The sequence below is a fragment of the Phyllobates terribilis genome, unplaced genomic scaffold (assembly GCF_046119375.1).
Source record: "Phyllobates terribilis strain yellow unplaced genomic scaffold, ASM4611937v1 Scaffold_1__5_contigs__length_1240528914, whole genome shotgun sequence".
Classification (NCBI taxonomy): Eukaryota; Metazoa; Chordata; class Amphibia; order Anura; family Dendrobatidae; genus Phyllobates; species Phyllobates terribilis.
Window position 1 is genome coordinate 863,615,197 of NW_027362761.1, and position 27,672 is coordinate 863,642,868.

Genomic DNA, 27,672 nt, shown 5'->3' on the forward strand with positions numbered 1-27,672 from the left:
AGTGTGTCAGCGTACACCATTTTACAGCTCCATTTGATTGTTCGCAGAATACAGCCAGATTTTTTTAGTTTTATTCATATTATTGTATTGTGGAAGCAGAGGAATTTTTTTCAATGATCAGACGCACGTGATCCATATGACTGCTGTAATAATACAGAAATTTTGTGGAAAGTGCCAAATATTCCACTCCTTTTAAAGTCAGCCACCTGTGTTTTGTTGAAGCAATTGACACTTGGTCGCTTACAAATACCATACTATAAGGTGACTGTCTGAAACCGTAGCCTTCAGACGTTATCCCATATGAACGCCCTAATAATCCAGCAATTATTGTGAGCGTGTCAAATATTACACTCCATTTAAAGTATTGCAGTTGAGGGTTCAAACCTATTCTCAGTTGGCCACTAACAAATAGCATATCTGTGAACAATGTTGTAAAAGTTTTATGCCACTTTTGCGGACTGACAAAAAAAAACATACAAAAAACAAGCTAAAATGGAAAAAATGTTAAGAAACATTCTTTCCAGAGTAATGACTTGTGTATAAGGCCAAAGAAATAAAAAAAAAAGTTATGGACCGTGGAAGACATTTATGGACCAGAATGAACACTCATCTGTAGCTGGTGATGATACCACCTAGCAGCAGCACTTGTTCCTATTGTAAATGCATCTAACAGCGTTATCGATAGGGAATAGAATAGATTTTTATTTTTTTGGGCAGCACCAGCAGCACGCAGTATAAGGCAATAATACCTGGCTGTATAGGTGTAATACGCTATCCATACTGCGATACCTCACCCGTAAAAGAATTTCAGATAAGACAGTTAATATTCTAGAATACAGAATTTATTTGAATTGTTCTTCACATTATTAAGGAGTGAGACTCCTATACTGTTATTGCATATGTAACAATTTCAAGGGCTGCCAAAAATTAGGACACACTTCAATAAACATTTGAAGAGACGTAAACAATTTTTTAAAAAAATAAAAATAAAAACACAGTAGGATCTTTCTTTAGTATAAAAACTAGACTCGCCAATGTAACCTCAATGTAATCACATTGTTCAGCTCTTGCACCTCCTCCTCCAGTTCAGCCTCCATCTCCAAAATGACCACATCAGTCACAAGCTGAAAGCACTGCAGCACTGCCTTGGCCAAGCAGCAACAGGCTGTGCTGAAGATAATATGCTTAATGCTTAGGTGACAAACCGCCCACCGCTGCAGAGTTGTTGAAAGCTGTAACACAGCAGCCTGATCTGTGGCTCTCACCGCTGAACATACAGCCAGGCATGGTCGTGTGTAACAATGGGCAGAACCTGGTGACGGAGAAATGACAGCCGGAGTAGATACGGTTTCCCTCTATGCCAGTCCTTTCACCGAGCTAAAGAATATGGCTGTGGTGAAATACAACTCTCACTGAGAAGCATTGTCAGACTGAAAAGCATTGGGCCCACCAGAGGATTTGATTCTGAGGGCCCACCTTTCTCCCCCGCTCAAGAGCCCCATAGCAGCTGCAAAGTTTGTGCTATCATGAACTCTGCTGATGGAGAATCCAGGGACCACCTGGGGATTCTCTGGTGGGACCGTCCAACCCTGCCGAGAAGCAGTCCTGGCTAAGAAAAGTGTGTGGGAAGGTTCTTTTACTGAGGGGGAAACCCACGCAAACATGGGGAGAATATTCAAAATCCTTGCAGATGTTGTCCTTGCTGGGATTTGAACCCAGGATCCCAGCGCTGCAAAACTTCAGTGCTAACCACTGAGCCACTGTGCTGTCGTTCACCCTCTGATATCTAACAGGCTGGAGAAACTTGCACCTACTGCCACTCTGTATCTTCAGCTCCTTTGTGATAAACTAATGTATTTGGGCAGCCACTCAGTCTACCAAATAAAATTCCTGAGAAGGAAATTGGTGATGGCTTCGCAACTGGTACTGGAGGTAGTGTTAATACCATGACGTCGTACCATAGTTCACTGGAAATATTCCAGGCTGGCAGGAGGCAAGTAGATTCCCACAGAAAAGTACCAGCAGTAATGTTCTGGGACCGGTGCTTGTGGAAGGCGGAGACGACACCAGGAGAAATAGTGCCGGCTGGAGACTAAGTATGGACACAGCTTCCGCCTCCACAAGCCTAAAAGCCTAAAAGGCCACATTTCAAGTGCAAGCAGCTGACAGATATCTGGCAGTTTACTATTGCGGCTTGTGGGTGGGTGGCTGGCTGCATACTTGCGCTTGCATTCCAAGGAATGGGGTAGGGACAACTGAACGCTGCGCTGGGACAAGTCTGCAATGACAGATGCATGGCGGGAGGCATCTTTGCATGCGCCAAGGATCACTTCTGTTGGGCACACTTTTAGGCAGTGACCTGGGAGTCAGAGATGCTTCCAGTGGTCTTCCCCATGCTGTTCCCATGTCTTTTCAGCACTCTATTCATGTGTCTGATCATGTCTCACACACGCACATGGGCAGATAAGGTTGTAAAATGTTAAAATGACATTTCCAGGTGAATGCATTTGTCTTGGTTGAAAGCAATGCAAAAGTGCAAAAACGCATCAAAAACACTACGTGTGAACATAGCCCAAGGTGTGGAGGAGCATTTTTGTTTTTGTATATTTATTTTTCCTTATATACACGTCATTACCCTGGAATGGATGTTCCTTAACATATTTACCAGGAAAATCCATTTTGGTTTTGTTTTTGCATGTTTTATTGTGTCTGTAAAAGTGGCGTAATACCTCTGACAACATTGTTGACAGCAGTGACCTGAGAGTCAGAAATGCTTCCAGGGGTCTTCCCCATGCTGTTCCCATGCCATTTGTCACCTGTTCCCATCGATTTGGGCAATTTTTTGGCCCTCTGCAGGCCGCCGGGGGGGGGGGGATTAGCCAGAAAAATGCTCGAGTTTCCCATAGACTTACATTGGGCTCTTTACTCGGATTCGAGCATTCCAATTGCAGATACTTATGAGGCCAACCATACACCTGAGGTGCAGAAGTCAGCCGTTGCCAGCTGCAAAGAGGGTTAGTCGACATCCATTTCTCTGCCTCATCTTCCAGAACCCGGCCTGAATCTGATGCCCGCTGGTGCTTTACCTGCGACCGAACTGGTCACATCAGTCTAATCTGCCCAGATAGGCAAAAGATGAACCCCACACCCGAGGCCCAGGGGCCTACTGCAGTTGTTCTTTTTGTCAGTGAGGCGGTTGGGAGGGCCCGTAAAAACTTGCAACCGGTTACTGTGGGTGACACCGTCACTGTGGGGCTCAAGGGCACTGGCGCTGAACAAATTCTCATCCGCCCTGAGGGGGTTACGGGAAGTGGGGGTGTCTGAGACTCTCCACACAAATTTTTTATTGGGAACTGATCTGGGACGGTTGGTTGCTCAATACAATCCTGACAACCATCCCAGATCTGGTATGTCATATATTTTAAATGTTGATAATGTGAATGTCAATGTGATGCATAATGATAATATGTTTTGTCGTACAGGTGAACTCAGCCATGTCACGATGCGGGGTGATGTTACTGAAGATCCCCTAAAAGGAGTGAGAATCAGTACTAAGGGCAATGGGGACAGGCACAGGCATCATAAAGAAGCTGGTCAGGTGCAACTGACCAGCGTCATGACAGATTGTGACAAGGCCGGTGGTAGCTGCCCCTTGATTAGCACTGCTCCAGAGGTATTAGGGGAGGATGGGGAAAAGCATGGGAATCATAAAGAAGGCGGTCGTGTGCAGTTGAACAGTGTCACAATGGACTGTGTTATGGTTGGTGGTAGTGGCCCCATGATGAGCATAGCTCCTGAGGTAACAGCGGGGGCGTGGAAAGTTTTATCACCAGCATGTCCAGATGGTGGGAAAGTGTGTCCAACAGCCGGTCAGGTTAAGGGAAAAATGTTATCCACAGTCTGTCAGAATGATGGGAAAGCAGGGCCCATAACCTGCCAGGGTGGTGGGAAAGTTGTGCCCACAGCCTGTCAGGGTGGGGGAGAAGTAGTATTCCCAGTCTGCAAGGGTGGTGGGAAAGTGTGTCCCACAGCCTGTCAGGGTGGGGGAAAAGTGTTGCCCACAGCCTGTCAGGATGATGGGAAAGCGGTATCCATAACCTGTCAGGATGGTGGGAAAGTTGTGTCCTCAGTCTGTCATGGTGAGAAGAAAGATTTACTCAGAGTCTGTCAGGCTAAAGGGAAAGCACAATCTCCCAGGGAGATAGACTACATAACCGCTGTCACCCACAGTCAAGAGTGCCCAGAACGCAGGTAACGAACTTCTTTCTGGACCCTCATCTTCCGGCGGGATAACAGGACCAGATACTGACCTAGAGCAGGTCCCAGAGGTTTCCTGTGAGATTGGGGTCTTAGCGTCACTTCTGGCTACCTCCAGACAGGAAGTTCATATTTGTCTGGTGGCTCTGAGTGACATCATGGAGAACCCAATCTCTGAGTCCCAGAAAAAGAGGGTACTGTGGGATCCAGGGAAGTTGTGCTGTGATGTGGGCTTGGGAGACAATCTGTAAATCAGTTTCCCGTACCACTTCTAAAAGGGGGAGGTGTCATAGAAAAATTTTAATCCATAACAATTTCTAGAGAAGGGAGGAGAGCTGACAATTCAAAATCCTTTTGGTAGTAGGACCTCACACTGAACATATGGGGAAGAGAGGAAACTAGTTATAGTTTGGGAAAGAAAATTATTAAACAACACTTGAAGCAGCACTCCATGCAGCGTACAGGAAACTAAACAGGAAATCTATTCTGGGAAAATGACAACCAGGCTGAAATTTGTTTACAATTGGGAGGAAAAGTATGCTTTCCTAGGCATAGGGCTTCCTTTCATACAGCACAGATTGCAAACCAGCCGGTGACAGTGGTCAGGAATGAATATTGGAGTCTGTATTGATCCAATATTTATGGGATTTAGATTTCAACGTTGTAGTGAAGCTACAGATGTGACGCATTCACTCACATCGCCATGGGGCCACTAGAATATAGGTCCAATAGATTATGCGAACCTGGCTATATTTGGTCTCTATGTAAAGGTAAAATCATGATAGAAAATATGAAGTCAATATCTAAAACCTGGGACCTTCAGAGGTGAAGATTTCTTGTAAATTGGGGATCTCATAAAATCTTGAAGGGCTGAGAACCTCCCACAGACAGCCCACACATGAGGTCATGAAGGGGAGGTATGTTGGCGAAATTTAGAGCTAATAAAAAGCAGAAATTGGGTTTGAGTCTATGTTATTCTGGGAAGACATAGTTCGCTGTGTGAGTGTCCATTTTCCAAATCGGGAGTGCTTCCCTCCGGTATGCTTTGAACCATTTCTGTAACCAGGTTTACTAAGTTTCTTTCTTTTTATTTTATGTAATTGTATATATCGTAGTGTTTTATTACCAATCTGTATCATCTGGTATATTTATATAAACATTGCCTAACTTTCTGGATTAAATATATAAAATTTAATAGCTCTGTAAACCTCACCCCTGAAGCCATACGCTACCTGTAATGGGTGTCCAATTGGCCTGTATAAGCGATTGGTGGTGGCAGCTAGTAGTTCTTTTGTTATTGTGGAACTGGCAGTGACCGTATGATGAATATATACATATATTACATGCCTTGGAATTGGAGGTGTATATACCATACGTTCACATACGATTTTCCCAATAACCAGTCTAGTAGTGGAAGCAACTGCGGTCTCTTCCCTCACAGGTCAGACAATTGCGTAATTGTCCTGACAATTGGAGGCAGCACACTTGCGTTCCCATGATAAGTGGTGGCATCAGTGGGATCTCTGTGAGTTCAGTGTGACCCCTCCTTGGTTGTATATCTTTCACAAGCTCCTTCCCTTCCAAGCCTGGTCGCTCACAGGCAGCACATGACCCCCGGCTGCAGCCGGCGCTGACATCCGCTGACATCACGACAAGTTGCGGCAAAAACAAATCATGTTTCAAAAATGATTCTGATGTAAAGTAGACATGTGGTAAATTTTATTTGTTTATTATATTATGTGATTTAACTATCTGATTTAAGGGCATAAAAATTAAAAGTTCGAAAATTGTGACATTTTCAAACTTTTTGCCAAATTTCTGATATTTTCACAAATGAACGAAAAAAAAATATCAACCTAAGTTTACCGCTAACATAAAGTACAATGTGTCACGAAAAAACAGTCTCTGAGAATCACTGGGATACGTTGAAGCGTTCCAGAGTTATTACCACATAAAGTGACACTGGTCAGAATTGTAAAATTTGGCCTGGTCAGGAAGGTGAAAACAGGCTGGGGGGGGCGAACGGATTAAACAGGGCATTTTGTGTTGAAATTGGAGAAGCCACTTGTTATATTAGTTGTGTCAAGCTAGTTACATTGTTTTTTGTATGATTGGTTCATTTCAAAAAGCAGAAAGTTTGTACATTTTGCCAATATATTTCATTTCAGTAGGGTTGAATAATTTTGATTGCAGCTGTATGTATACAGTATAGTCTCCTCTATTCACAAACCAGTTACATCATCGTTCTGATAGTTTAGTGATACATTTTTCTGAGAAATAGAATACAAGCAAAATTACAATCTATGAGTACGTGATATTTAGAATATAAACTGCCTTGTGAGACAAATGATTAGGAGAGGCGGGATAATGCAAGAAGAAGATAAGAGTCTGAATGCCTATTGTGCACAAGGTGGAGATCGTAAAGCAGCTTTAATGCTGCACTTTAGTGTGAGGTTTCAACACAATTACTGCATTAGTTTAAAGTAGCCGTGATGAGGGCCTTGTGCATTAGTTTGTGCACGTACTAGTGCACATATGATCTTTTCTTCAAAGAAACTCCAGATGTTTAAGTATAACTGCTTAATCTTTATTTTAAAAAATCAGAACTTCAGAACTGATCATGCATTTTTTTTTCGTAATTCTTGGCCAAAAAACAGTCTACAGCCCCAGAATCAGATTGCCCTCTCAAGAAAGTGGGACCATCAGAGTGCTATTTTAGTAAACAATAGTGGCAACATAGTACTCCCTTATAAACAGAATAAATGTCCATACATCTGTGTTGTTTCCATGTATAACAAATCTTACAAAAAGTTGGAACGCTGGGTTTTTGATATAATGCTCCAAATCTTCAGCTTCCTTTAAAAAGGACCTTTCATCATGTTAAACTAGCACATAATGCACACATAATGTATCCTCTCCTTTGTGGACATATTAGCATGTAAAGTTTAGGTTATTAGGTTATAATTTATGCTAAGTTTAAGGGGGAGTTACTAAATATTTTTCACTGGGCTTTTTCCCCTGCATAAGCAGACAGCAACATACTGGGGGGAAAGAGCACACCTCCATAAATGCTTAGAGCTATCCTCCAGCTCTGTAAGACATGTAATGACAGACAGTCTGATCTCTTCACAGGTCTCACTGCAGAGCTGGATATGATTATTAGTGGGGGAAGTAGATCACCTTCAGCTCTCATCTCTTGGCAGTCAGTTTAGGAGGAGGGGCGTAGAGCAGTGCTGACAGTACTGTGGGAGGAAAGCAGCAGATGCAGAGGTGTTTGCAATAATAAAAACCTCAGCCCTACAGTATCCCCACCCTCCTCACACATTCTGCCATAAGATTATGGCTGAAGGTGTATGTAATCACATTCATCTCTGCACTGCCCCTGGCACTTGTAATCACACACAGCTCTGCATTGAGATCAGTGAGAGGCATAGACTGTCGATTGTTACATGTTACACACTGAGAAGCCCGCTCAAAGCTATTGTGGTGGGTGTTCTTTTTTCACCCTATATGTTACTGACTGCTTCTGAATGGTTAACCTCAAGCAAAGGAATAAGTACACGGCCACAATGATAAATAATGGTAACGCCTCTGCGGACTTAACATAAATTACAACCTAAACCCTACAAGCTAATATCTCTGTAACAGAGAGAAGAAATTACATAGTAAAAACTCCATTTTATTCAACTCTGCAGCCACTATTCCATGATGTGTCCAGCTTAACATGTTCAAAGGTCGTCTTTAAAGCAGTTCTGAAGTCATATTAGGATGTTCTGTTTATGGTGGAATACTATGAGAAGATTTTCAGTCAGTAAAATATTCTGCTATTTAGCTCATAGTCCCGCAGAAAGCATAAAACTGACTCCCACACACTAATGACTGATGGTCATTATCTATTTTCATGTATACACAGTAACTGTCAATCATTGGTTAGGCGGTTAAGGCAGTTTATGGAATTCTTTGTAAGACATTATTAGCCAAGTGGCACTATATAACTTTAATGCTATGTGCGCACGATGCAGATTTGAAGCAGAAATTTCCTGAGCGTTTTTGCCTCTCCCTGGCAGAAAAAACGCATGCGGATTTTACATGCATTTTTGATACTTTTTTTGAAGCGTTTTTGTACATCAATGAATGCTTTTTGGAGCTAAATAAAGTTATTTGGTGGGACATTGCTTAAACCCTTGGATTACCATAAGAACTTGGGTGAGTATATTGGTTCATTTAAATGATTAAAGACTGTGTCTGTTGTATTTCAAATAAAGTGTTTACACTGTGTCTGTGTGTTTATTTAACTATTTACTTTACTTTAATTAAGTTTGGTCATGAAAAGGTCTGACAGGGTGTCCTGTCATGACCAAACAAAAGAGCTAGGAGTCAGCTAGTCCCATTCGCCCAATCTTTATTAGCATTTCTAGTCATGTAATTTATGCGACTGCTGAGAGCTGCTAATTTTAGCCTGGGAAGGTGCCAATAGGCAAACATGGCCATTATTAACATCTCACAGCTGGTTTGTTAGCCGCTATGCTCCCCCCGATCATCAACAAGCAGCTTTGGACACAATTTATTTTTGTTGCATCCAAAAAGCGGAGTCCTAATGCTGCACTTTTGTTGTCGGTATGTGTGAATCCACCGCATATAGTGACACTTAGATCGGTCAAAATCTGCAGCGGAGACTGGCGTTTCCGCTACAGAAATTGACATGCTGCGGGTGAGTTTGGGTACGTGGCCACGGTCAGGAGGTAGTGCAGGTTTGACGCTGCGTGTTTATACAGCGTCAAACCCGCAGCATCCAGGTGTTACAGCATAGTGGATGGTATTTCTAGAAATCCCATGTCCATTATGCTTGCATCAGAGGCTGCGAATCACCCGTGGACACTGACATGCGGCGCGGCTTTCAGGACCGCAGCATGTCAAATTCTCTTGCAGAGTCGCTAGTCTCTGCAACTGAAATTTGACCACTAGAAAGTATTGAATGTGGTAAATCCGCATGGTTCAGTGAACACATGTGGATTTACCTGCGTTCAATAGAATGCAACATTTTGGACGCAGAAAAAATTTGCGTCCAAAGCGCTGCTACATCTGAATTATGGGCACAGAGCCTAAAATAAAAAAAAATGGCATGGGCTCCAGCTTCATTTTTATATCCAGCAGAGGAAAAGCCAACAGCTGGGGGTTGATATTAGTAGCCGGGGAAGGGGTCATTAGCCAGCAATGTTCCCTGGCTATTATATCAGCCCACAGTTGTTTGTTTAGCCTTTACTGGCTAGATTACAGGGGGACCCTATAAAAAAATTGATGTGGGGTCCCCCTATAGAATCTAACCAGCAAAGGCTAACCTAAACAGCTGCAAGCTGATATTAATAGCCATGGAAGGGGCCATGGATACTAGCCCCCTCCGCGGCTATTAATATCACCCATCAGCAGTCCCAGAAATGGTGCATCCATAAGATGCGCCAAACCTGGAGCTTAGCCTCGCTCTTCCCACTGGCCTGTAGCAGTGGAGAGTGGTGTATTGGGGTTGGGGTTCACGTCAGCCTTGTATTGGCGGCTGACATGAAGCCCAGGTTAGTAATGGAGGGCGTCTATAAGACGCCCCCATTACTAACAGCGTGGTAAAATAGTCGCCACCTTTTCAAAAAAAGACACGGCCAGAATAAAGTATTTTAATGAAACAAAAAACATTATTTTTAAATTTTTTTTATTGTACGCCTCCGCAAAGCCCTCGATCTCCTGAAAAAAAACGTAAAATAACAAACAACCATATTCCTCACCTGTCCACCATCAACGACGCAGTTCACGCACCTCCAAAGATTGTCCCACAACGATCTGGGTCACTTCTACAGCTGTGACATCATCAATCACTGATGTCACTGCTGTAGAATACAGCACTGTATACTGACAGGGGTGTAAAATAACCCCTGTCAGTATACATGCTGCAGGAGGTCACTGGGGTTGATCAGCTGAAGATCAGCTGATCAGCCCCGGTGAACTTACCACCCTGGGAACATTCTTGTGAATGTTTCCAGGGTTAGTTGAGCATCAGCTGATTGGTCACGTGACCATCATCTGATCGCTGACATCAGCGCAGGTCCTGGAAGCACAGTTTACTGCGGGGCGTGAGCCCAAGCCCCACAGTATACTGTTGGCCGCCGGGCTGAAGACATCGCCACCGGGGACCAGGAGGACACCGGGGGCCGCCAGACAGGTGAGTATAGAGGTTTATTATTTTACTTTTACTTTTTTTTACTCTTTTTCTTACTGCGGGTACGCGGGCTGGGAAAGAGCAGACTACTGCTCCTCTCTTCCACGCCGCTCTCGCTATTATCAGCCAGAGTGGCGGTCGAATGAGAGGAGTAATAGCCTCCTCTCCCGACCCGGGTACCACCCTCAGCTCGTTTCTGGCGCGAACTCGCACCCGTCAACTTTCACTGAAACACAGCAAATCCGCAGGTATAGATATTATACCTGTGGGTTTGCTGCGATTCAATGCAAGGCAATGGGCGCTAATTTACGGCGGAAACGCCCAAACAATGGTTATGCTGCGGTTTTTGCTACAGTGGTAATCCGGGGCGAAAATTTCCTCATCATGTGCAAAGCACTTCCGGATTACCATTGCTATACCTGGCAGACCTATTAACAAGCAGTTTTAATGTGTTTACGCGGCGGAAAAACAGCCGCAGAAACGCATTAAAACCGCATCGTGTGCACATAGCATAAAAAAAAACAAATAATTAGATTCTGGCTACCTGCATTATTGGTTCGATAGATGGCAAAGGGGGTAACTTAGTGGTTTAAATCACCTTCGTGCCCCCAACACTTTCCAGACAGTGGTAACAGGTTTGAATCCCCAGGTAAGTAATAACACATTCATATTTTTCTGTGGATGGATTGGCCTCCTTTTACTGCATGTATTTTGGGCTAAAAATAATGTTGGTAATCGGGTTCCATTAAAAATGTTGTACTATTTTGCCTTTACAAGCTCTTTGTTTCCTGCATATTTAAATTTAATGTTGTCTGAGACCATAAATCAGCTGAGACGAGACCAAAAATAGACAAATAAAAGAGATACAAACTGTCCTGTTAGAATGGCAGAACATGAATACTGATGGATTCTCAGGTAAAGAGGTCACCTTGTTAGTGCAGCTTTCCTCACAAACTGACCAACACTTCTGTTCATAAAATTGCTGCTGGTGTAAGAACATGTGACCAGACCAGTCCATCAGACGTTGCGAGAGCTGGACTATTGATCAGTTCATATGACATACCCAGGAATGACAGTGCTTGAATAAGGTTTCAGGCACCGAAGCAGGTCACAGAGAAGAGTGACCTGTGACATAATGCCTTTGCAGCTATCACATCACAAAGTTTAGCTCAGCCATTACATAGTATAGCAAATCTCATAGTATAACAAAACCTATCACAGCCTGTATAAAAGCCTAAGCAGGGAATGCAGAGCAACAACCAATATCTGGTGAATCTGTTTTGTGAGATGATATCACAGAACACCGCTTAGCAATAGAAGTAGGAAAAAAAAAAAAAACTCTGAATATACTATACAGATAGTGTGTGACAAAACAGCAATAAATATTGGTTACCATCCATTTGCCTATAGCCATATACAGTATGTGGAGGTCACTTTAATATTACTTAAGGCTGTGTTTCCATTTAAGAGCTTGACCAGAGTTGAATACAGTCCAAAAGACTTCAGACTGTCATTCACATCCTTTCAAAGCAATTTAAATACTTGCAATTCGTGGTGAATTTATTTGCCGCATAACTGATTTTTAGGAAAAATTCCCCAAAGCTATGAACTTAAAATTACATATTATTCAATCATCTCTACTCACATTATATTGATGTCATTGTGAAAAATAAAATGAAAAATTACGGGTAATGATACATTTTCATCAATTTAAGTAGCTCGCTAGCATATAAACATATATAAAAAATATTCTTTAGATGTAATACCCACTTTTACGTTTTACACATTGAGATAGTACTATCCCATAGCCCTTCACTAGTTCTAGTGCAACGAAGAAAAAAAATACAAAAAGTTGGTAAAAAAAGACAGAAATGTAAGTATTGATCAAGATACAAAAACATTTTTTAAGTAAAAAAATATTCTTTTGGATGTGATTTGGACGTGAGCTCATTACTTGATTGTTTAATTTTCCAAAAATCACATGTCATGAAGGGGCATAAGCTGCCAGTACTGTATATGTGTCATATATTGTAACACCCTGGGCTCACTATAACACTGTACAGGTAATGCCTGGTGCATTCAATAAATATACATATAAATATTTGCTTCTCTTAAAGTAGCAGCAGTTTGTAAAGTTTTTAGGATTTTTTCTTTGCGTAATCCAAGTGTGCATAAACATTGATCATTCATCGTCACTCCTTGAGGTTTGAAGAAAGAGAAGGTAAAGGCCATTAAAGCATCTTTGTGTTAAATCGTCCTCAGAATATTCAGCCATTACAGCAATCAACATTAATCCAGTTTGATATTGCCTGCGTACAGCGTTATCAATAGAATGATGGCAAATCCGGAGAGCAGACCTGCATTCTGAATGATAAAATAGATCATGTCTGTTTTCCTCCCTTTAATCTTGTCTTTGAGCATTTCATTCATTTCTGGAAACTATAAGACAAAAGAAGTAGGTAAATAAGTATATTTTTCTAAAAATGACTAACCTTAATAGTTTTCTGCCATCTTAATGTGGGGCTACCTGAAGATTTTTTATAGTGTATCTTTCCAATTACAATGAATGACCTCTACAGTCTGTATGTAAACTTGCCTAAAACTCATCAACATTCTTACCTATGAAAACAATATAGTAGACTTTAAGGGTCCTCTAAAAAAATGTCACTACTGCTTTTAATTTGCTACATCCTTTAATTAATAGGATCAGGGCCCCAACATTGTTCACGCATCTATGACAAATTGTGCAGACAGGAATCCTAGGATGAGTGAAGTCCATAGTAGCTTTTATGAGGAATCAATTTTTAACCAATCACATTATAAATGGGATTTTTCTTCTATGCTTCACATAAGTAGTGTGTCATTACCAGAGTGCCAAGAGCGCACTTACCAGAGTGCAAAGAGCGCACTTATCAGAGTGCCAAGAGTGCACTTGCCAGAGTGCTAAGAGTGCATTTACCAGAGTACCAAGAGCGCACTTATCAGAGTGCCAAGTGTGCACTTAACAGAGTGCCAAGGGTGCACTCACCAGAGTGCCAAGAGTGCACTTATCAGAGTGCCAAGAGTGCATTTACCAGAGTACCAAAAGCGCACTTATCAGAGTGCCAAGAGTGAATTTACCAGAGTACCAAGAGCGCACTTATCAGAGTGCCAAGAGTGCACTTACAAAAGTGCCAAGAGTGCACTTACCAGAGTGCCAAGAGTGCACTTCCCAGAGTGCCAAGAGCGCACTTCCCAGAGTACCAAGAGCGCACTTATCAGAGTGCCAAGAGTGCACTTCCCAGAGTGCCAAGTGCGCACTTACCAGAGTGCACTTATCAGAGTGCCAAGAGCGCACTTACCAGAGTGCCAAGAGTGCACTTACCAGAGTGCCAAGAGCGCACTTATCAGAGTGCCAAGAGCGCACTTACCAGAGTTCCAAGAGCGCACTTATCAGAGTGCCAAGAGTGCACTTGCCAGAGTGCTAAGAATGCATTTACCAGAGTACCAAGAGCGCACTTATCAGAGTGCCAAGAGTGCATTTACCAGAGTACCAAGAGCGCACTTATCAGAGTGCCAAGAGTGCACTTACAAGAGTGCCAAGAGTGCACTTACCAGAGTGCCAAGAGCACACCTATCAGAGTGCCAAGAGCACACCTATCAGAGTGCCAAGAGTGCACTTCCCAGAGTGCCAAGTGCGCACTTACCAGAGTGCCAAGAGTGCAATTATCAGAGTGCCAAGAGCGCACTTATCAGAGTGCTGCCAAGAGCGCACTTACCAGAATGCCAAGAGCGCACTGCTGAAATGTCTGTATACTCTTTTGCTTCCTCCCCTGCCCAGCAGATGTGGTATGATCAGACCATGTTCCGCACACAGTCAGACACTTATCAGAGTGCCAAGAGCGCACTTACCAGAGTGCTAAGAGTGCACTTACCAGAGTCCCAAGAGCGCACTTATCAGAGTGCCAAGAGCGCACTTACCAGAGTGCCAAGAGTGCACTTACCAGAGTACCAAGAGAGCACTTACCAGAGTGCCAAGAGCGCACTTATCAGAGTGCCAAGAGCGCACTTGCCAGAGTGCAAAGAATGCATTTACCAGAGTACCAAGAGTGCACTTATCAGAGTGCCAAGTGTGCACTTACCAGAGTGCCAAGAGCGCACTCACCAGAGTGCCAAGAGTGCACTTATCAGAGTGCCAAGAGTGCATTTACCAGAGTACCAAGAGCGCACTTATCAGAGTGCCAAGAGTGCATTTACCAGAGTACCAAGAGCGCACTTATCAGAGTGCCAAGTGTGCACTTACCAGAGTGCCAAGAGTGCACTCACCAGAGTGCCAAGAGTGCACTTATCAGATTGCCAAGAGTGCATTTACCAGAGTACCAAAAGCGCACTTATCAGAGTGCCAAGAGTGCATTTACCAGAGTACCAAGAGCGCACTTATCAGAGTGCCAAGAGTGCACTTACCAGAGTGCCAAGAGCGCACTTCCCAGAGTGCCAAGAGCGCACTTATCAGAGTGCCAAGAGTGCACTTCCCAGAATGCCAAGTGCGCACTTACCAGAGTGCCAAGAGTGCACTTATCAGAGTGCCAAGAGCGCACTTACCAGAGTGCCAAGAGTGCACTTACCAGAGTGCCAAGAGCGCACTTATCAGAGTGCCAAGAGCGCACTTACCAGAGTACCAAGAGTGCACTTACCAGAGTACCAAGAGCGCACTTATCAGAGTGCCAAGAGCGCACTTACCAGAGTGCCAAGAGCGCACTTATCAGAGTGCCAAGAGTGCACTTGCCAGAGTGCTAAGAATGCATTTACCAGAGTACCAAGAGCGCACTTATCAGAGTGCCAAGTGTGCACTTACCAGAGTGCCAAGAGCACACTCACCAGAGTGCCAAGAGTGCACTTATCAGAGTGCCAAGAGTGCATTTACCAGAGTACCAAGAGCGCACTTATCAGAGTGCCAAGAGTGCATTTACCAGAGTACCAAGAGCGCACTTATCAGAGTGCCAAGAGTGCACTTACAAGAGTGCCAAGAGTGCACTTACCAGAGTGCCAAGAGCGCACTTCCCAGAGAGTCAAGAGCGCACCTATCAGAGTGCCAAGGGTGCAATTCCCAGAGTGCCAAGTGTGCACTTACCAGAGTGCCAAGAGCGCACTTATCAGAGTGCCAAGAGCGCACTTATCAGAGTGCCAAGAGCGCACTGCTGAAATGTCTGTATACTCTTTTGCTTCCTCCCCTGCCCAGTATATGTGGTATGATCAGACCGTGTTCCGCACACAGTCAGACATTTATCAGAGTGCCAAGAGCTCACTTACCAGAGTGTCAAGAGTGCACTTACCAGAGTACCAAGAGTGCACTTATCAGAGTGCCAAGAGCGCACTTATCAGAGTGCCAAGAGCGCACTTACCAGAGTACCAAGAGCGCACTTATCAGAGTGCCAAGAGTGCACTTGCCAAAGTGCTAAGAATGTATTTACCAGAGTACCAAGAGCGCACTTATCAGAGTGCCAAGTGTGCACTTACCAGAGTGCCAAGAGCACACTCACCAGAGTGACAAGAGTGCACTTATCAAAGTGCCAAGAGTGCATTTACCAGAGCACCAAAAGCGCACTTATCAGAGTGCCAAGAGTGCATTTACCAGAGTACCAAGAGCACACTTATCAGAGTGCCAAGAGTGCACTTACAAGAGTGCCAAGAGTGCACTTACCAGAGTGCCAAGAGCGCACTTCCCAGAGTGCCAAGAGCGCACTTATCAGAGTGCCAAGAGTGCATTTACCAGAGTACCAAGAGTGCACTTATCAGAGTGCCAAGAGCGCACTTATCAGAGTGCCAAGAGCGCACTTACCAGAGTACCAAGAGCGCACTTATCAGAGTGCCAAGAGTGCACTTGCCAAAGTGCTAAGAATGCATTTAACAGAGTACCAAGAGCGCACTTATCAGAGTGCCAAGAGCGCACTGCTGAAATGTCTGTATACTCTTTTGCTTCCTCCCCTGCCCAGCAGATGTGGTATGATCAGACCGTGTTCCGCACACAGTCAGACACAGCCATTACACAGTACATAGCAGGGGCACATTTATAAGATTATCTCAGAACAGGAACATTTTATTTAAACAAATACAATTGTGCAACTCATTATTATTCCAAGATCTATTGATTAAAATGAATTTTGTTTGTAGTAAAACCCCTTTAACAATTTAATGACAATCAATTTTAATTTTTGCACTTTATTTTTTTTCCTACTCTTTTCCAAGAGCCATAACATTTTTTTTTATTTTTGGACCAACATTGCCATATAATGACTTGGGTTTTGTGGGACGAATTAAAGTAGACACTTCAGGAAAAACACCTCCTGTTGTTTTTTGTGTTACAAGAAGTAGATCTAATTAGTATTAGTGATGAGCGAGCACTAAAATGCTCGGGTGCTCGATGCTCGGGTCGAGCACATTGGAATACTCAGGTGCTCGACCCGAGCAACGAGCCCAATGTAAATCTATGGGAAACTCAAGCATTTTTCAGACTGCTCCCCCCGGCGGTCTGCAGAGGGCCTAAAAATTGCCCAAATCAATGGGAACAGTGCTCAAATGACATGGGAACAGCATGGGGAAGACCCCTGGAAGCATTTCTGACTCCCAGGTCACTTCTGTCAATGGTATTACGCCACTTTTACGGACTCACAATAAAGCATACCAAAACGAAACCAAAATGGAATTTACTGGGAAATATGTTAAGGAACATCCTTTCCTGGGTAATGACTTGTATGTAAAGCAAAATAAATAACCAAAAACAAAAATGCTCCTCCACACCTTGGGCTATGTTCACACATAGCGATTTTGATGCGTTTGCTCACTTTTGCAATGCTTTCAACCGTGACAAATGCATTCACCAGGAAATTTAATTTTAACATTTTACAACCTTATCTGGCCATGTGGTGTGTGAGATATCATCAGACACATCGTGTTTCATTTATGAAGGAGGGACTATGAGAGTCACAAAGCCTCTTTTTATAGGGCCATCAGGTGGCCTTTACTATTTTTAAAGGGCCAGCAGTCGGCCCTCACTATTCTTAGTGAGCCATCAGCCAGCTATGTTTTATTGTTCCCATTACTAAAGAGTGGTCTCCTATACTGTTATTGCGTATGCAGTGAGTGGCAGGGCTGCCCAAAATTTGGACGCACCCCAATACCACTTTGAAAATTTGAATGCACCCCAATACCCCTTTGAAGAGACTTAAAGGAGGGCCTCCTGAAAACAATATTCCCATTATTAGGAAGTAGGTCTCCCATTGTGGTTGCCTATGTAGTGAATGCAAGGGTTGCCAAAAATTTGGAGGCACTCCAATGCCCCTTGGAAGAGACGTGGAGGTCAGAGGGCGTCCTGAAAACAATGTTCCCATTATTAGGAAGTGGGTCTCCCGTTGTGTTTGCCTATGCAGTGAATGCAAGGGTTGCCAAAAATTTGGAGGCAATCCAATGCCCCTTGGAAGAGACGTAGAGGGCCTCATAAAAAATATTCCCATTATTAGGAAGTGGGTCTCCCATAGTGTTGGCCTATGCAGTGAATGCAAGGGCTGCCAAAAATTGGGAGGCACTCCAATGCCCCTTGGAAGAGATGTGGAGGAGGGCCTCATAAAAAAAATGTTCCCATTAGAAAGGAGCGGGTCTCCTATACTTGTAATGCCCATGCACTGAGTATATGGGTTGACAAACATTTACCCCTGGGGGGTATACATGAACATACTGTATAAAAAAAATTTTTTACGGGCATCATAAACACCCTTTAAAAAAATTATGTGGGTGTTGCATCACGGACCACGGTCACCCTGGTGATATGGTGGTGGAGGATGAGGAGAAGGAGGAGGACAAGAGCAAATAGCCAAAATCAGGAAGCATATACCCATGTCTGGGTGTGAAAAGGTGCATGGGAATACACCTCCCAAGAAAAGACACTGCATTTGAGTTTATGTTACGCTGCTATCATTCGGTGGTGTTGAGAAGTCTGGCCCAATCCAGCCCTTGTTCATTTTTATAAGAGTCAGCCTGTCAGCATTTTCAGTTGACAGGCAGATGCGCTTATCAGTTATAATTCCACCAGCGGCACTAAAAACCCGCTCTGATAAAACGCTGGCAGCAGGGCAGGCCAGGACCTCCAAGGCATAAAGAGCCAGTTCATTCCACGTATCCAGCTTGGATACCCAATAATTATAAGGCACAGAGGAATCACGGAGGACGTTGGTACGGTCGGCAAGGTACTCCCTCAGCATCTTCCCAAACTTTGCACTCCTTGTGATAGTACCCTGCGCCTCAGGGCCTGTGCGATGGGAGGGGCTGAGAAAACTCTCCCAGAACTTTGACAGTTTTCCCCTGCCTCTGCTGGATTGAAGTTCTGTCTCTCTCGCCTGTACTCCTTGGTTGTCCAACGAAGTGTGCCCTCTGCTGCCAGCATTTTCAGATGGAAATTTTTTTAATAGTTCCGCAACAAGGGCCTTCTGGTACAGCCCCATTTTTGTAGACCTGTCCGCCTAAGAAATAAGAGATATAAAGTTCTCCTTGTAGCGTGGGTCTAGAAGTGTCACCAACCAGTAATCACTGTCACCCAAAATTTTGAGAACGCGAGGGTCATGGGAAAGGCAGCGTAACCTAAACTCAGCCATGCGTGCCAGACTACTAACAGGCAAGACTTCCGTGTCCTCACCAAGAGGATGACTGACCATGCTCTCCTCCTCCTCCTCTCTGTCCTCTGGCCATCCACGCTGAACAGACGGTATGACAGCTGTGCAGGTAGTACCGTCTATAGCGCATGAAACTAGCTCCTGTCTTTCCTCCTTCTCCTCCTGTTGCTCATTGTCACCCAATCCATGTTGGGATGAGATGAGGCTGGGCTGTGTGTAATCACCCTGTATGGTTCCTTGCTCCATCTCATCGTGCTCCGCCTGCAATGCATCCTCTTTGATTGTGAGCAGAGAGCATTTCAGAAGCGGGATGGTGACGCTAATTATGGCGTCATCGCCGCTCACCATCTTGGTGGAGTCCTTAAAGTTTTGGAGGATGGTACATATGTCTGACATCCATGTCCACTCCTGAGGTCTTATCTGTGGAGTCTGTACTGAATACAGACGGCCTTGTTGATGCTCGTACTCAACAACTGCCCTCTTCTGCTCACAAATCCTTCCCAACGTCTGCACTGTAGAGTTCCAATGCGTGTGGACATCACACACCAGTCTGTGAGTTGGAAGCTGCAAACGCTGCTGAAACACGGCAACGGCAGCGGAAGCTGTAGCTGACTTTCTAAAATGGGCACACAGGTGGCATACTTTAGCAAGCAGATCCAGCAGCTCCGGGTAGGATTTGAGACAACACTGAACCACGAGGTTAAGCACATGGGCCAGGCATGGTATGTGTGTGAGCTCGCCTTAGAGCCGCCACCAGGTTCCGGCCATTGTCACACACGACCATGCCTGGCTGTAGGTTCAGCGGTGTGAGCCACAGATCTGCCTGCTCTTTCAGAGCTGTCCACAACTCTTCAGCATTGCGGTTTGTCACCTAAGCATATTAGCTTCAGCACAGCCTCTTGCTGCTTGGCAGAGGCAGTACTGCAATGCTTCCAGCTTGTGACTGATGTGGTCATTTTGGAGAAGGAGGCTGAAGAGGAGGAGGAGGCTGAGGAGGATGAGGTGCAGGAGCTGTAGACCGTGGGGGCAACCCTGATTGACCTAGGGCCCGCAATCCTTGGCGTCGGGAGGACGTGTTCCGTCCCAAGGTCCGACTTGGTCCCGGCTTCCACTATGTTAACCCAGTGTGCCGTCAGCGAGATGTACCGTCCCTGCCCACAAGCACTTGTCCACGTGTCCATGGTTAGGTGGACTTTCCCGGTAACTGCGTTGTTGAGGGCACAGCTAATGTTTTGGGACACGTGCTTGTGTAATGCGGGGATGGCACACCGGGAGAAATAGTGGCGACTGGGGACCGAGTACCGAGGGATGGCCGCCGCCATCAGGTGCGGAATGCTACCGTCTCCATGAGCCTAAAAGGCAACATTTCGAGCGCAAGCAGTCGTGAAATGCGAGAATTTAGTAGTGTGGCCTGTGGGGCGTTGGCTGTGTATTTGTGCTTGCGTTCCAAGGACTGGGGTATGGACAACTGAACGCTGCGCAGGGACAAGGACTTGGACGTGCTTCCTGATGCTGCTACTTGAGAGTGTGCCGCGACAGGTGCAGGGCAGGATGCATCTTCACATGCACCATGGACAGGGGATTGGCTTCTACGCACGACAACGGAAGAAGCAATGGTGCCACCCGCAGACACTGATCCTGGACCCTGGGGTTTGGCCCACAAAGTCGGGTGCTTTGCTGCCATGTGCCTGATCATGCTGGTGATGGTCAGGTTGGTCGTTTTGCCACCCCTGCTGATGCTGGCCTAGCAGGAGGTGCAAATGGCCTTTTTGGGGTTATCGGCAGAGTCTTTAAAAAACAACCAGACTTCCTTCGTGTTGGTGCTAAGGGGAACGGTTGCCTTCCTTCTGTCTGCGGCCACCACACTGCTTCTTCCTGCCTGTTGGGGTGCTCTGCCTCCCTCCCCCTGTGTGCTGCTCTCCTCGCTCTGTATGTCCTCCTGCCAGGTTGGGTCAGTTACTATATCATCCACCTCCTCGTCTTCCACTTCCGCACCCTGGTCCTCCTCCTGATTTTCTGGTAATTGTGTCTCATCATCGTCCACCTCTTGTGACACTTTCCCACCGTCGCCTTCGTGTGACCGTGGCTGCTCAAATATTTGGGCATCGCTACATTTTATCTCCTCTTGCCCCGCTTCAAGTGGACCGGGCGAGAGACCCGAATCTATAAATGGAAAAGTGAACAGCTCTTCAGAGTGTCCAAGTGTGGGATCAGTTGTCTCCGGGGACTCCACATGGTGGGAGGAAGGAGGATCAGGGTGAGGAATATGCGGTCCAGACTCACGGCTACTGAGACTTGACCGTGTGGAAGGCAGGGTGGTAGTGGTGGCTAAGTGACTGGAAGCATTATCCGCTATCCAACCAACAACCTTTTGACACTGCTCTGGGTTCAATAGTGGTGTGCTGCGGTCCCCAATGAATTGGGACAGGAAGGTCGGGCAAGAAGATGTGGGTGTTTGTTGTGGCAAAATTATAGCTTGCCCACGGCCTTGTCCTTGGCCTCTGTATGCACCATCATCTTCACATCCAGGAGCAAACTTATATGTGATCCGTGTGACGGAGAAAACAGAGTTTTAAATACCTGGCTTGTAGGTAACTAGTTTGAACAGCAAACTGGTATGAATTGCTTCACTGGCACACTGAAACTAATTTTTAATGGAGGCCAGAAATGGCAATATTTTCTGACAACGTATATGTGATCCTTGTGATGGAGAAAACATAGTTTTAAATACCAGGCCTGTAGGTAGCTAGTTTGAACAGCAAACCGGTGTCAAAAACTTCGCTGACACAGTGAAAAAAAATTGGAATGGAGGCCAGAAATGGCAGTATTTTCTGAAAACGTATGTGATCCGTGTGACACAGTTTTAAATAGCTGGATTTCTAGCGCTGTAATATGGAAAGGACCTGGCTGTATTCTGCAGTGCCAACAAGCAAATGGCACAGAAAAACGGTGTTCTATGGATTGCTTTTTAAGCAAATAATGAGAATTAAGATCCAAAAAAATGTATTCTTGGCCCCTGAGACCTGGGACTTTGTATAGAAATATCTAACAGCAGCAGAAGGCAGAGCTGGAATGGAGCCTCTTGTGCTATATGCACTGCAGTCTACTATATACACTGCCTGCCTATATACCCTGCCTGCCTGATATCTCTGCAGATGGATTAGTCCTCAGAAGGACTGTTTGTTAAGATAGATATGTGTAACGTACGTTTTTTCTCCCTACACTACCTAATACACAAGCAAATCTCTCCCTGACGAAGCAGCACCTCTCCCTACTCTGCCTGATTCCGGGGTAGACTGTGACGAGCACAGCGGCGCCAGGTCTGATATAGTGTGTGTGCGGCTGGCCAATCACTGTAATGCCACAACCACCATGGCTGCAGCATTACAATGAGTGGCAGGCAATGCCTGCATGTTGATTGGCGCTCTAAAGAGCGCCAAACATGCAGAGAGGGGACCCGAGCATCCGCCCGAGCATCTTGCAAGTACTCGGTGAGCTCCGAGCATCTTGAGTACTGAGATGCTCGGGCGAGTACCGGGTACTTGCGAGTATGCTCGCTCATCACTAATTAGTATCATTTTGGGGTATATACAACTTTTTTATCGCTTTTAGTGCATTTTATGCGTGAGGTGCGGTGAAAAAGAAAGGCAATTCAATCATTATGATTCCATTTACTTATTTGAAATTACTGTACGGGTTAATTTTATATTTTGATTATATATTTTTTAGTTCCCTGAACATGTGATCATTAACAGTCTCTTATGAGGGGTTGTCCACTAATTTTATACTTATGAGCTATCCTTAGGATGGGTCATTAACATCAGATCGGTGGGGGTACAACATCTGGTTACCCCACCGATCAGCTGTTCCCACTGTCGGTTGGATTTTATCAGTTACAGAGCTGCACAGCTCCATCAACTATATGGTGGCCGTGGCTAGGTACTGCAAATCCGTCGATATTCAAATGGATAGGAGTGGATCTGCAGTATCTCACTGCGGTCACTATACAGTTGATGGAGCTGTGGTATTCGGCTTCACAACTGGTCACATCCGGCAGCCACCGGCATCAGAAGCAACTGATCATGGGGGTGTTGGCCGTCGCACCCCCACCAATCTGATATTGATTACCTATCCCAGGGATAGGTCATCAAATTTAAAGTAATGGACAACCCCTTTAAACTTTTAAAATACTTTTCATCTTACCATATCTGCCAGTCCTATGTACAGAAACATTCCTCCAGCGATTCCAAAGATGACATTAGGTTCAAAGTTGTTACCTACTAGAACCCCAATTATCATTCCAAGGTAACATGAACATGCTGAAACAAAGTTAAAGAATAACGCCTGGGGAATACTCATTCCGGAACTTAGCAAGATCGCAAAATCACCTGAAAACAAGAACATAATAGGAAAGATATAATACACATAGATCATATATTGTTTATATACTTTTTATCCATTGCATCATGAGTATTCATATGTGTAAACATTGAAAACATGTTTCTGTTGTTATTCTTATTAACTAGAAGTTTACATGTCATCCTGGTATACTGTAAAAATCGCATTTTTTGATTGCACAGACAGTGATGCATGGACTAGTCACAGATCTCCCGACCGAACTTCATAACCTCATGGGAATATATTTACGGGACACAAAAATTATGTGCTCCTCCTACTGTTAAAATGAATGATAAACTAGCCTTTCGCCCTAGGCAATCTTCAAGAAGCGGCTGATAAGCACTGTGCAGTGAGCGCCTAGCGAGCTGGAGCAACAGAGTAAAGTAGCCCACCCGCTGCTGTATGCACTGCCTATGCAGAGCGCAGCACGCCAACAGTCAAGTTTTTTGAGATGAGAGACAGATACCTGCTGGGGGAGCTGTCCCAACTTTAAAAGAAAATGCTGAATTTTTGTGACTATCCCATACGTTTGATTGGAGCTTTCAAAAATCTGTGTGCCTCGCGCCAAAACAACCCTATTCAGGTGAATGTTACTGATCTTCAGTAATAGAAATTTCTGTAAAAAAAATAGCTATTTGCAAGTTTCTGAAATCTGAAAGACAATAATTATCAGAAACAGACAAATGACTGTGTATAGAGAACCTATTACCAGGACCGCCCCCTTTAAATCCTGCAAAAAATAATTATAAAAATATGAAAAAAAAAATAATAATGTACTTGCAACCTCTCTTGTACCCCCGTTTCTTTACACATCACATTCCTGCCACCTTTTGAGACATAAACTGAATCAGTAAATTATCGTGGCTTTGAATAAAGGAACGCTATTTAATTAGAATGATAAAATAATAATAAAAATACCATTAATTGCTCCTTGCAGTATGTTGCGAGATGTGTTTACCATATTGTACAATAAGCTATCAAGATTTAATATTATTATTATTGTAGTATTGACTAGAACATTACATTTCTTACCAAATTCATGGGGAAACTCTTCACACAGAATTGCAATAGATGTGCTCAGCCCCTGCAAAGTGGACAAGGTAAATGAAGCTCCAATAGCAAGCCCATCAATGAAGTTATGTACGGCATCACTCATTGTGATCATCCATGCCAGTGTGCCAATATCCCTCAGCGGTGTCCATTTCATTACTCTGCAACAATGAGCCCCTTCATCTGAGTCCTGTAACATATGGTAATGTGAAAGAGAAGGTAAATGACATGTTTAATTCTGTAGCTTCTTTGTCAGGACAGTTATTTTAGAAAGGGCTCTAATATTAGCCACCCTTGACATTATAGGTACACTCTGGGTAAAACCTAACACTATTTTATTCCAAGTTGCGGGTGGCTATGGAGTGGTACAGGATACAGGTATTCTCTCGATATACCTTGTTGTATGAGGGATGTCATAAAATACAGAGGTGTAACTTGAGAATTATTAATTTGTGGCAGAAGGTGCTAAGTCTCAGGTGCAATGGCTATTAGTCAACCCCTAAGAGCTCATTCAGTTGTCGGTTTTACAAGTTTTATCCTACTATATAGTCTAAAGGATAATAATCAATGCAAGTTGGTGAGTTTGATCAAGGATTCGTGAACAAATTGGACAGGACTCAGATGCCATCCATGTACTGTCCATTTTTCAGGGACTGCTAGAGAGGAGAAGGTAGAGAAACCTTTTTTTTTATCACCCGATAAAAACGGATGAAGATCTGACCAAACTCGAATGAAACTCAGATGACACTCTGATGAAAATCTAATGAAACTGAACAAAATTACAGATGAAACTCCATTCATTTTCCTTGGAACGTGAAAAAAAAAAAAACTGACGTCTGAATGAGCCCTTAAAAAAAAACCTGACGTCGTGATGAAATACCATTCACAGCAATGTAACGTAAGACATCTGAAGTGTTTAACCACAAGAAACAGAACAGTAAAGAGCCAGGGGACTCATCCTTCCTAAGTTCTTTTTTTTTTTTGCCAAGCGCAGAAAGTTGGTGGAAATGCAATCCAATCTATTACCAGATACACAGTAGACCTCCCAAGGACAAAGATTTGAAAGGGCAATGAGTAAATTATAAAAATGTATGAAGAAATGTTTACAAGCAGAAATTCAAGGAACTGCCAGCTCAGAAGATGAGGACCTTTCACTGCTGGGAATTACCAGGTTTGTGCTGCAATGTCTTTTGTGACAGTTACTTTATATGAGCGATTTAGCTGCGCCAGCAGATTCTGACACTGTAATTAAGCCACTTTACTTACATATTTGGCAACACATGTGCAAAGCTGTCAAATTATAGGTGCTATAAAGAGAATTCTAACACCAATAAGCATTTTCTCAGTTAAGCAAAGCCTACTGTAAATCTATAATTACAATGGCTCCTGGGAGCTTATCTCTCATATTACCTGTCTAAATGCCAGCCCTATAACAAACCCTAAGCAAAGAAATACAAAAATGCTGAGTGTACTAATTCAGCACATGTTGGTACCCACTGACTCAGGTACAACAATTATGGATCTCACCAAAGGTGAAAGTTAGCCAGCCAAGAGTGTTTATCCACGTAAAGTTCTTTATTTCTGGAGAAGGCTATGCGCTATTGAATTACTCAAAAATGCAAAAATTATATCTAATTTTTGAAACATTTTAAAACCACTACAAATATTATAAAATAAAACATAACAAACATAACTCACCTTTTCTTACCTTGGTAGATTCATGGCTGGTGCTCCAGTGGCCCTCCTGGTCTTTGTACATAAGCAGCTGGCACGTTATTGCTACAGTCAATCAGTAGCATAGTACTGGCATCGCTCAGTTATGGGAGTTATGCCAATAGTAAAGCACATGACCATTGAGACCACTGACCGATTGCCCTGGTCATGTGCTGGCCGCTTTTAAATAAAGATTTGGAGGACTTCTGAAACATCAGCACTAAGTCTGCTGGAAAAAAAGGGTGAGTAGTGTTTTAATGTTTGCTGTTGTTTCGACATTTTTTTAAAGTAGGTGTGGCACCCCAGGGGTCTGGTTTCCACAGTAACAGCAATGTTATGTCTGAGAGCAGGTGGGAGGTCTCTTGGTCAGGGATCCTATGCATGCCACACCTCCTGCCCAGTCCTGGGAGGGGAAGAACTTCCCCTATATAAACCTAGGGCTGAGGCAGGGTGAGTGAGTAGAGAAGAAGTAGAGACAGAGAAGAGAAGCAGATCTAGGAAAAGAACATCAGGAGCTCTGTGGGAGCAGTGCTACAAGGAGTCAGGGGCTGGCAGCTGCAGAGCTCGCCCTGACTGAGAAGCTATCACCGGACCCGGAGTCCGAGGCTGTGGGGACTAATCTTTACCCAGCAGCAGAAACCGCCCGGCAGGGGATTTCAGGTCCTCTGGCCAAGAAACCCGAAGGCACGGTCACACGCGTGGGACCAGCACCGCCGTCGTGGAGCGGATGCCACTAGAAGGCCCCGAGTCACCGGCCATACGGGTGAGCACCACACGGTACACTCAGGGACGTGGGCTACTTATACCCGCCTCTAGCAAGGTAGCCAGAAGAGTACAGTCAGTTTGGGAGGCCTACAACTCCGAGTGATTCCTGCTACCCCCATCATCCACGTCGGCTGCCCTGAGGCCATACCCCTCCCGTTGGGGGTGATACTATCACGCTGGGACAATCCTACCACCGGCCTCAGCGGTCTGCCCTGCAGCGGCAGCTCCTTCGCTGCATTCAACGGGTGGCGTAGTCGTCCTACATCTACTGCTAATATACCGCCACTTAGTCTGACTCCCTGGGCACGGACCGGGTCACCGCCACGAGACTACTACCCCTATCAGATCCGGCTCCGGGTAGTCCCTGCGTGCGCAACGCTGCATCACATAGGCCCAGGGCGCGTCAACTTTTGGCGTAGTCGGCAGGATTTCGTGCCCGCAACCACCGGGTACTGCATGCCTGAAAAAGACTGTTCAAACTTACCAGTGGTGAAGATTCCCGCCATCCGGCGCCATCTTCTGCCTTCTTCGCGCCATCCGCGAAGTTTTCCCGCCATCCGGCGCCATCTTCTGCCTTCTTCCCGCCATCCGTGGAGTTTTCCCGCCGTTGGACGCCGCGCGGGAAGAAGAGGGGCGTGGACT

The 27,672-nt window shown here is 44.6% G+C and overlaps 1 protein-coding gene across 2 annotated transcripts in view; it reads right to left on the reverse strand.

The window, feature by feature from the left end:
* Nucleotides 1–954: 954 nt before the first annotated feature.
* The window catches only part of SLC39A8 (solute carrier family 39 member 8), an 87,789-nt gene continuing 61,071 nt past the window's right edge, over nucleotides 955–27,672 (reverse strand). For both annotated transcript variants that reach the window (XM_073639133.1, XM_073639141.1), the window contains exons 7-9: nucleotides 24,535–24,742; nucleotides 23,308–23,492; nucleotides 955–12,901 (exon numbers count right to left, since the gene is read on the reverse strand). In XM_073639133.1, coding sequence (XP_073495234.1) covers nucleotides 12,752–12,901; nucleotides 23,308–23,492; nucleotides 24,535–24,742 — 543 coding nt within the window. In that variant the 3' untranslated portion in view covers nucleotides 955–12,751. The remainder of the gene's footprint in view (nucleotides 12,902–23,307; nucleotides 23,493–24,534; nucleotides 24,743–27,672) is intronic.